Source organism: Stenella coeruleoalba (genome assembly GCF_951394435.1).
Source record: "Stenella coeruleoalba genome assembly, chromosome: 8".
Taxonomy (NCBI): Eukaryota; Metazoa; Chordata; class Mammalia; order Artiodactyla; family Delphinidae; genus Stenella; species Stenella coeruleoalba.
Window position 1 is genome coordinate 69317098 of NC_137154.1, and position 11173 is coordinate 69328270.

Consider the following 11173-nt stretch of genomic DNA (forward strand, 5'->3'; position numbering starts at 1 on the left):
CATGTCTAAGGCACATCAGAACTACAACTGATAAATGTTATTATTCCCTCCACAGAAAACATTAGAGAAACTTCGAGCCAAAAATATATGCTGACTTTCCACACAAAGTGTAAAGGGTTTTTTTTTATTATGTGTAACACAAAGTTATTTAAGTCAATAAATTTTTAAGGAATTCCACACGTTCTGATTCTTTCCACTGCCAATCACCTTAGTTCCTCCAAACTCATAAATCTTCAACATAAAATAGCCCTAAAGAAGAGAGTAGACACTGGTTAAAGTTGGAAGATATTTAAATTACTTTCCCACATCACTAATCATGGGTATGAGTGGCTTGTATCTCCATCTGGAAAACATAGCACTATCAAGTTACTATTATATCCAGTGGAGAACTCAGTCTTTGGTCACAGCGTAAAGAGCTCCTGGATGTGGTCCCATCAGCCCTCTTTGAAATGACCTATAAAATTATTTTCTTTAATGTGTACATACCTTTCAAAAAGAAGTTATCATATGAGTCAGCCCTGTATAACAAATATAAAGATAAGGGTCCATTTTCAGAGGTGCTCATGTAAGCCAGCCTCCCCTCCTTTAGTAACCAGGCAACCTGTAATGTAATAAACTAAAAGCCCAGGATTAAACAAAGAACTCCAGCAATCTAGGCACAACTTGTTCAATATAATAGTCACTACCCATGTATCAGTATTGTAAAATCCAATTAGAAAAAAATGGCTTGTGTTCTATTTATACTGGAACAGTGCTGACCTAGGCAATGGAAATACAAGTAAATAATAATAAAATGTTCCCAACAGGCTGAATGCTACAAAGTAGCAGAAATAAAACCTAGTGGGAAACTTTTTTTATGGTCATGTCCACAGCAAATGAGAAACTGCATTCTAAAAGCCTTGGTAATGACCATTAAAGCCTGACAAATAATTTGGTGTGGTAAAATAAAAATAATTACTTACCACAATTCTTTTAGTTAGGCTTCTTTGATCTCCAATGAAATATGGACACACTTCAAAATTCCCCACCTACAGAAAAAGATTGTAATGGCAACTGGGACTGATTAGGTTCCATTTTCATTCACACCTAAATTTAGCTGATTGTTTCCAAACATGCATGTTTCAGGCAACTTTTATCTTAGAGCTTTCATTTAAAATACAGCTTTATGTAAGATGGATGTTCAGAAAGGCTATTTTCATTCAGCCCATTCAGAGCAGTTGAACATTTTGCCATCATCATGACATCATACATTACTGGTAAATAGTAAAACAACTAATGGCCTTTTTAACGTCATAGTCTTTTTCATTAAATACAAGGGGAAAAAATGAAATTAAAATCATACCTGTAATCTTTGGGATCCAATTTCCTCAAGTGATTTACTTTAGGACCCTAGGAATTAAATATAGCAAGTAAGTTGCTATTTATCCCTTCATCTTTTCTAATACTGAAAAGCCATGTTATATCCAATTTTTACTCATGAGCCTAGCAAAAAAAAAAAAATGTTGCAGGTCTCATTGTCACCACCGCAATGAAATTACAGTGATGGAAGCAAAACCTGTGTTCTCAATGTAGCCACATTAACAATTTACGGGCACCATGAACAACAGTGCCCATTTTCAACTGTATGAGGCTTTATAAACATTTCTCTCAAGCTTATATATACACTGTGCAAAAGGCTTCTGCACTTGTGTAGAAGTTCTGCTGTTTTGCTAACAATGCTATCAATGAAGGAAAGCTACTAGAAGCAACAGAAATAGAAATCCTTACATGTTTAGGGTCAGGAGATGGAGCTGCCTGGTTCTGAATTTGACATCCTAGAAAAATAGTATTAGTTACTACTGAAGACTGTCTAACTGAACAGTATGAGAAACTATAGGAATACTGTATCAGTAGAAATACCAGGTCTAACATGCACAAAGCCAAGAAAACCAACGATGCCAAATACTGAATTTATATTGCACTGTCCTTTGAACACTCAGCAGGAACAAACTGCTGAATGCAGATACCATGCAGTGCAATTATGACTGAACCAGAAAAAACCCTCAACCTCAAGTTTGTAATGTTACTATCTGAGAAATATCTTCACACATCTCTAAAAATTTAAGTTCTTATAACGTGTTTATTTGTCATTCCAACGAGACAACTCCATTAACTCCATTTTAAACTATAAACCTAGCCATTGCTACCTTTACCCTCTCTATACCTATAGAACTTACATAGGAAACTATCCTATTATACATATTTACGTGTCAGTGCTGTCTCTTCATTTTTTCCAATTCTGTAAACACAAATATTACAGCAGTATTTTTGGCCGAAATCCTGATAATTGTTTTATACCTAATTAACTAGCAGTCACAACAGTAATGGAATGCTATACTCAAAATTTACATTCTTTTCAGAACTTCTGAATCCTTAATTTGAATAGAAATTAAATATTCCACTTACCTCTAAAAATGTATTAGGTTCAAATCATATTCACTCCTGCAAATAAAATATCAAATAAAAGATGGATACCATACTCATGTGATTAAAAATTAAAACCTCAATATATCTTAAAATATTTAGATATTAAGCATACTCAGCTCTATCAGAATTAAGTTTTAGTTCATGTCTGTATCATTCAGCAGTTGAACGGTTAAATTCATCATCTGAACTGGAATGGTCCCCCCACTACCCCCGCACAAATTACACTGTCACTGATTAAAACTTACCTAAGCCATCACACCCTAGAACAGTACAGATCATTGGGATATGCCAATACCTAAGATAAAAAGTTCGTTAGGTTTTTCATAGTTTACTTGGCAGCTCTGTCTTGTAGTTCTTTCCCACAGATCTAACAGGTAGTTCTATGAGTAAAGGAAACCACACAGTTAATCTATGAGGCGTTTCCAACGATGTAGGTTTACAGAAAAAGCCCCATCGGGATAGACCTCAATCACTGCTTGCGTTTTAAAAAATATAAACAAGTCCACAAGAGAACAATTATTTGAAAGAGCTCCAGTCTCTTAGATATGTTCAAAACTGTGCAGTAACAGACATCACAAAGGATGTTTTAAGAAACTTAAGGAAATCATCCCATGAATTAGTCACATGGTAGGTATTTTTACAATGCTTAGAAAAGATAGCATTATATTAACAGATAAAAATATGCAAAGTACTTATTAGCTATTATACATGAACCAAACGGAGAGTTCCACATATAAATTTAAGCTTGATTTTAAGAACTTCATTACTGCAATGTATTTTGCCTATGCAATTCCCAGATTACTGCTAAATTTTTACTTTGAATTTTTGCCTTAATTTAAGAACTATATAAAGCATTTTCTCATTAGTTGATATCAATTATAAAAATACAGAAAAATGTTAATGTGGCTGATGTTCTGACGATTGGGGAATCGTTGAAGACAAATTGGGTGTATTTAATTAAACTTTGTATCATTCAGATTCATGAAATTTTGTGTCCTGTGTAGTCATTTCTAGCATTATACTTTTAAATCTTCTACCTCATTTTAGATTATGCATTCATTAAAAACACTGTAGGGACTTCCCTGGCGTACAGTGGTTAGGACTCCAATGCTTCCACTGCAGGTGGCATGGGTTCGATCCCTGGTCTGGGAACTAAGATCTGCAATCCACTCGGTGCAGCCAAAAATAAAAGAATGCACTGGCCAAACAAGTGTATGAAAAATATATCCCTTTTGCAAATCTAAATAACAAAGGTCAGATTAAATCAAAATTATAATTATTAAATCATTCAGCATATTAACATGCATAACATTAAATAAAATAATCTTTAGGAGCAACATTTCATCTCATTTAGGCCATGAGGTTTTTAAGAAAAAAGTTATTTGGGGATTCTTCACATCACGTGAGGGTGAATTAATAGCAGAACATAAATTTTGGTAAACCAAAATTTGAAGGGAAGGAAGAACTTGAAAACATACGACGTGTTTAGTAAACATGTTCAGTCCATAATGTAATTAAGTATATAAAGAGTAGCACCATGGCCAGAAAATTTAAAAAATAAAAATAAAACTATTGGATAGTACAATTCCATAACAAAAAAACCACCCAATCAAAAAATTGGCAGAAGACCTAAATAGACATTTCTCCAAAGAAAGCATACACATAGGCACATAAAAAGATGCTCATCATTACCAATTATTAGAAATGTAAATATAATGAAGTACTACCTCACACCAGTAAGAATGGCCATCATCAAAAAGTCTACAAATAATACATGCTGGAGAGGGTGTTGGAGAAAAAGGAACACCCCCCTACACTGTTGGTGGGAATGTAAACTGGTACAGCCAGTATGGAAAACAGTACGGCAGTTCCTCAAACTGAAAATAGAGCTACCATATGATCTAGCAATCCCACTCCTGGGCATATATCCAGAGAAAAACATGGTTTGAGAGGATACATGCATTGCAATGCTGTTTACAGTAGCCAGGACGTTTACAGTAGCCAGGACGTGGAAGCAACCTAAATGTCCATCAAGAGATGGATAAAGATGTGGTACGTACGTATGTACACACACACACACACACACACACACACAGTGGATTATTTCTCGGATAAAGATGTGGTACACGTACGTACACACACACACACACACATATACACACAAATGGATTAGTACTCAGCCATGAAAAAGCATGAAATAATACCATCTGCAGCAACATGGATGGACCTAGAGATTATCATACTAAGCAAAGTAAATCAAAAATAGAAATACAAATACCATAGGATATCACTTCTTTGTGGAATCTAAAACCACACAAATGAACACATCTATGAAACAGCCTCATAGAGAACAGACTTGTGTTTGCCAAGGAGGGGGATGTGGGGGAAGGATGGACTGGGAGTCTGGGATTAGCAGATGCAAACTACTTATATATATAAGTACAGATAAACAAAGTCTTACTACATAACACAGGGAACTATATTCAATATCCTGTGATAAATCATAATAGAAATATATGTATAACTGAGTCTCTGTTGCACAGCAGAAACTAATATTGTAGATCAACTATACTTAACTTTTAAAAAATATTGTATAGGGGTGCGGGGAGATTAAAAATATGTTGTGTATGCTTGAAGCAGGAATATCCAAGATTCTGACTACAACTGCCTAATTTATAGTTCTGGGACCCTTTCATTCAAGCGAAGTGAAACTGGCACAATGTCACTATAAAGCATGTCAATCCTGAGATTCATTTTCTGAAATTACATTATGAACAGAAATTTAAAATTGGCAAAAATGCCTTTCAATAATGAAACCTATGGAGGTTTTAAATTCTGACAATTTATCACATTTACACAAATTGGACCCAAACTCACCTAAAGCATAAGACATACCTTTTTAGATTATCCAGACACTCTGATCAAGATAAAAAAGCCTAAAAAAAGAAGCCATCTTTGTTTCATGTCAACGTTAAACTTAGAGTACTAAATCAATACAGCTGATAATTTAAAAGCTTAAGATATGAGGGAAATTATCAGCTCTATAGTCCTGGAAGCAATCTTTATGTTTATCAATACACCCCCATCACTTGACTCTCTTAGGTATCATGTTCCTTCTTATCTGTATCAAAACTCATACTGAACAATGAGCTCTGGGTTGCAAAAGAGGATTTATTTGTGCACCTGTCTAGAAGTCTTTGTCCACAAATTAAACAAAAACAAACACAAGTGCTATGGTAAAATGAAGTATATATATAGAGTGGCATAATCTGCAACATACAGTGGTGATGAAAATGATAGTTGAAATATTATAGGTAGTTTTTAGGAAAAGAAAATATTAAGTTCTTATTACATTAATAGGCATTTCACACTAAATTTCTCTGAAAAAAATAAAAATGGAGTTGCAGGTACTCTAAGGAGAATTATCATTAGTGGTTATTGCTGTCAATCATTAGTGGTTATTGCAACTAAGATTTTCTTTTCAGGATTACAATCTTATTTCTTTGATTCAAAGCTCAAATGGCACCTTTAAGTTCTCTTACCCAGAAATACACCACCATATGCAAAAACAGTAGGACGTTGTTTATTTTTGGGGGAAGTGATTATATCTGCTGTAACAGCCTCAATGTTTTTTCTACATAATCTCACTGTTTTAATTATTTTTCTTATAATTACTACTTCAGGAGTTTTATAAATTTGTTTATTCTTTTTATTTTCTTACAAGGTTCTTTTTTATCATAAGGCTGGCATATGTATTCACATTTATCATCTTTTCTTTCTATCAAGTTCCTTTTTCTCTGTTCTGTTTACCTTGTCTGGTAGTCATAATCCTATCTATTTTCAGGCCATTCTGTCCTCTGTCCAGTGTTTTTTGGATTTTGATGCTCTCTTTTTAGGCAATGCAGCTTCTTCAGTATATTCCTCTTGTTCCAAATATACATTCTTCTTCTTTGGTATTTCAGAACTTATTATGAAATAATTATCCTCCTGCATAAGAAATAACAATACTAAGCAATAACTGAAACTTTACCGCGTTAGTAATTACATATAACTAAACTCTAGGTTACTTAAAATAACCTGGATACTACATCTGGATGTTAAAAATCCAAATTAACTTCTGCTGCTTTTCTCATCTGATATCCTAGTAGCAACACCACACATGAAAACTTACAATAGTATTGTTTTTACTGATATAGTATTGATAATTCATGTTCTCACCAATTATCCATAAAATTCTTATTTTTATTCTTGCATTTCCTGCACCAAGGGCACTGAACCTTTCAAAACTTAAATACAGATAGTAACACAACAGGATAAAATTCTCCCTTTGTCAACAGCTGTCCTCCCAAAATGAAGTGGGATAAAATTGTCACTTACCACCAATTTAATATCACATTCATCATGTTCAAGATTTGTTGCAATCTCCTCCTCTGCTCTGCAATATTAAAAGCATATCACTCAATGTATATATATAACTGATTCAATTTTGTTATAAAGCAGAAACTAACATACCATGTAAAGCAATTATATTCCAATAGTTTAAAAAAAAGTGTATCACTCAGATGACAAATCTTTTATAACCCAATGAGTAGTATACTGTCATGACACACAACTGAAACAGCAATACCAGTTTAGTCTATTAATATTTTATCTGTGTTCACATCACTATTAAATCAAAGTATAAACAAACTGATAGCATATGGACCAACATTAAAATTTAAAAGCACTTAATCTTATAAAACCTATGTCCAAAATTATTCCAATCCATGATAGAACTTACGCTGACTCTTCAATAGGAGAGATAGATCCATCATCATCCAAGTATCTGTATCTACGACTATCAAAGTCTTCTTTTTCTAAATCTTCACCAACGTTCATTTGTTTCAAGGATTCCTTGAGATGGTATTCATACTTCAGTTTTTCAAGGTAGTTAAAAAATCCTCTTGCCACTGCTTGCTATGTACCAAAAACACCATATTTTAAGTCAAGGACTTAAAAAAAATTTCTTCCACTCAGCAAATGCCTATGTTCCTAAATGACAAGGATCCCCATAACAAGGTCCTTAGTGATCTTGATTAACTACTCTGCCATATGGAGATCACGTGTATCAATTCACTGTTCTACCTAGCAAGTTATCAAAGTTAGTACCAAGAAAAACAAGCATAAATCTTGTATCGTTTGGGCATTACTTAAGATATTTTTTAATGCAGAGAACTGTCTAATCACCTTAAAACATAAAGAGGTTAATGAGTATTAATCCTTTCCAATAAATCAGATTCTAGAACAAGTGACTACAAATTATGCAATCACTTATCTCAAATATTTCAGTCTACTGCTAAGTACTGGCGTTATTTGTCTGGTAATTCTGTCAGAAATTGAAATATCTGAACAAAATGAAATCCTAAAGCCACTGAACATGAAAGGCAGGTGTGGGTTTCACTTCGGTTACTATAAAACAACTGGGCATTTGAGTTTTAGGAATGGTGTTTACAGCCCTGACATGATAAGATCAAGGAATAAAATCAGCCTTAGAGCACTTCATATACAGGTACATTCACCCTGTGTTACCAGTGCAAGATTCCACCCAGAAGTCCAAGTGAACTTTGAGCTGAAGGAGGGGGATGGCATTTAAGCGGCAGTATAGTCAGTATAGAGAAGTATTATAAAAGTTGCAGACTGTATGTTCCAAGTACATCTAAATCCTAAAAGCGACCAACAACTCATTTCAGACATTTTAAGCTATGTGCATCAGCACATATAAAGACTCACCTCAAAGGTTAAAATTTTTCTCCAAGGTAATGGTTTTCTTCCATTTTCTGATTCTAAAAATGGGAAGCCAGATCCTTTGTCTTTAAATTGTTTCTTATTTATTTGTGAGCTTCTAGTGTTTCTCCTTCCTTTTGGTCTTCCCCTTGATCTTCCCGTTGGCTTGTATTTCCTCTTTTTACGTTTCTTTTTTTTGAATCTTTCAAAAATAGCTTTTAAAGTCAATGGTCTTGGCTCTATAGATGAGTCACTAGATGAATCTCTTGCTTGAGTACTTTCAGGTGTGTGAACAAATTTTCTAATAGGGTTTCTTTGCCTCCTTTTAGGTGGGATAGGAACACACTGAGTTTTAAATAAGCTGCTACCAGAGGAAGAGTTATCACTAGAAAACAGGGAAAGAGTAATTGTAGCCTCTTATATTACTGTTTATTACCAGTAATATACTTTTCTTTTACAAATCAAAGCAGAAAAACACGTTCAAAGTAATTTTTTAAAAGATGGGCTCAGTACTAGCCAATCACTTAGCTCTGACCACTCAACCACAAGTGGCCCATAATGCCATGTGCCATAGCACTTAGCCAAAAAATCATCTTCCTTTATGTAAGTTCCACAAAGGCAGCCTTGTTCACTGCTAGAGGCTAAACTAAGACAAAGCCTCCTCTAAATAAAACAAGAGTATCCTAGCGGAGAGATGTAGTGAGTATACTAGAAATGCTCATTTGTTTTCCCAGTGAGATCAACAACAATTAGGACTACATACCTCTCATCATATACATAAGCCAGCATCCCTGATAACGTGGAATATAGGAACAAGTTGATTTTAAAACAAGATTCCCTACTGATATCCATTTTCTTCTTATAAAATGAGGATGATTTAATGAGGAAGATAGCAGTTTGGCCCGGAGAATATACTCCTGTTTCCCTGAGTTAACCATGTGTCCCACAATTATAAGTAGTTAAAACTTCAAAGGCCTGTGCAAACCAGGTTTTCCTTTTCTGTTCTAATGCATGAAAATTACCATTACCACCACTCATTATCTACAATGATTTATGCTTTCCCAGTAATTCAAATACAGTAAAATTACCATCTAGTCTCTTTTCCAGAAAAATCTGGTGATTGTTATTTAAAAAAAAGAAAGCACTTACCTTTGATTCTCAATTTCCACAGCTGAGTCAGATGCCGTTGCATAGTTGATAGAATCCATTCCTGGTATGTGTTTTCCAAGCCCCTCTCAAATTTGTTGTCAATTGTCCTTTGATTTAAACAGATTTCTGACCATACAAAATTCAGTAAATGGGATGTTGTTTCCCTGAATAAATGCAAACAGCTAGTATCAGAGTAATGAAAATGTTGATGTCATTGTGACAATTATGTAAATTAATTACACATAAATTAAGGCAAAAATCACATACAAGGCTTTTAATATTTTCATGTAGGAACTGTCATTTCAGGTCTATCCTAAAATCTAGAGATTTTATTCACAAGTTCTCTTTCAGTTTTGCCTCCTTACTCTATCCAATGTTAGATTCCAGAAGAGTATTGTAATTTCCAACGAAAGTATCATACAGCTTTCCGCAACAGTAAAAAATGTAATTTTACCCTTAGCCATACAACGGCCAAAAAGCCATTTTTCAACATCAGTTGGGAACTAGTATGAAAATCTTTTGCATACAAAGCCAGAAGGTGGAGTATGGCCTCAGTATACCCAGGAAAATAATCAGCAGGACTTAACTACCTCTATCCAAACTCCTGGTCTGGAATTTGCTGTTAATGGGTACTAATACAAAAGTTCTGAATTCTCAAACTTTTCGATGAAAGGCTTACAAATAATAATAAAAAAAAAGACAAAGGGTACTGTTGTAATCTCCTTAGATACAATAGTTTGGACAAAATTTAAAAAAAAAGATAATGTCTAATTTTACTTTTCCATCTCCCTTATCGGGGATGCCATCATTCTTCCTATTTGTATATTGTTCTTAGTCTTTAGCATTCTTGGCAATGACAAATGAGCAACGATGAAAGAAATCCTACAAGAACAATATACTTCGAACATAGGAAGCCAATAAGGTCACAGAGCTCTCAGATTCGCAGAATATCCAACGGACTCCTGGTAATTTCACGATGTTTTATCGTAGTTTTCTAAAATGCAAAATCTAAGAAATAAGTCACGAAATAACTGCCCAAAAAGAAATTCAACAAGTGGATCCAATGGCACTGATAGTATACTTGAGATTAAAAAAAAAAAAAATCAGAGCGTATTATCAAAATTAAAGTTGACTCAAAACCTCTTTTTCGGAAACTAGAAAGCATTCCTACGAAGTGTGGCTTCCTATTCCGAGATTCTGCGAGGAGCACATGGCAATAGTGCCCTTCACTGGCTCTAACAATTCCCCTTCAGCACTTTGTGCGATTTTGGGGCGAGCGTCTCCAGGAAGCGCCTAACCTCGTACAAGAAGAACGGCGTCAGCAATGGTTACCTCGCACTTAACCCCTATTAATTCAGAAAATGTGTATTGTACGTACCACATTTTAACATCTACATGCCAGACAACGGACCACGCCCATGCTATAATCGTGTACTGTGGGCCGCAGTAAAGCCACTAGGCCCGAAGTCCACAAAAACCACGAGCCCTCCGCCTTCGGGGACTGACTTCCGCGGCTGGACCCTGATATGCCACGCAGGGGCCTGGGAAAAGCTACAAGAGGAAACCCTCCCCCGCCCACAAGGCCCGGAAGCCCCCGTCCTCTTTCCTACCTGTCGAGAAGGCAGACAGCTTGCACCAACCAGCGCCGGCTCGGCATGGGCCTCAGCTGCGTACCAGATACCCGCCACCCCTCCCTAGGAAGTCCGCATTCAGCAACCTCCGGAATTCCCCCTCACTCCAACAACTTAGGAACCACCTACCCCCATTACCGCGCTGGAGAAAAGGATGGGCGGGC

At 35.4% G+C, this 11173-nt stretch overlaps 2 protein-coding genes across 20 annotated transcripts in view; one reads left to right on the plus strand and one right to left on the minus strand.

The window, feature by feature from the left end:
- Positions 1 to 177, plus strand: part of CEP295 (centrosomal protein 295) — a 48321-nt gene extending 48144 nt beyond the window's left edge. For all 14 annotated transcript variants that reach the window (XM_079928554.1, XM_079928563.1, XM_079928561.1 and 11 more), the window contains one exon: positions 56 to 177. In XM_079928554.1, the coding sequence (XP_079784680.1) occupies positions 56 to 94 (39 nt within the window). In that variant the 3' untranslated portion in view covers positions 95 to 177. The remainder of the gene's footprint in view (positions 1 to 55) is intronic.
- On the minus strand, positions 106 to 11127 carry TAF1D (TATA-box binding protein associated factor, RNA polymerase I subunit D). 6 transcript variants are annotated; one of them, XM_079928574.1, is made up of 9 exons: positions 10989 to 11127; positions 9379 to 9542; positions 8236 to 8614; positions 7247 to 7422; positions 6844 to 6901; positions 6277 to 6453; positions 2446 to 2481; positions 1343 to 1389; positions 106 to 1028 (listed from the first exon to the last, which is right to left on the minus strand). In XM_079928574.1, the coding sequence occupies exons 2-6, from the start codon at positions 9435 to 9437 to the stop codon at positions 6307 to 6309; spliced, it is 819 nt and encodes a 272-aa protein (XP_079784700.1). In that variant the 5' UTR covers positions 9438 to 9542; positions 10989 to 11127; the 3' UTR covers positions 106 to 1028; positions 1343 to 1389; positions 2446 to 2481; positions 6277 to 6306. The 6 variants fall into 6 exon arrangements, with proteins under 6 accessions (XP_079784700.1, XP_079784699.1, XP_079784698.1 ...); XM_079928573.1 differs by having other exon boundaries at positions 1343 to 1814; XM_079928572.1 differs by having other exon boundaries at positions 1343 to 2481.
- Positions 11128 to 11173: the final 46 nt, after the last annotated feature.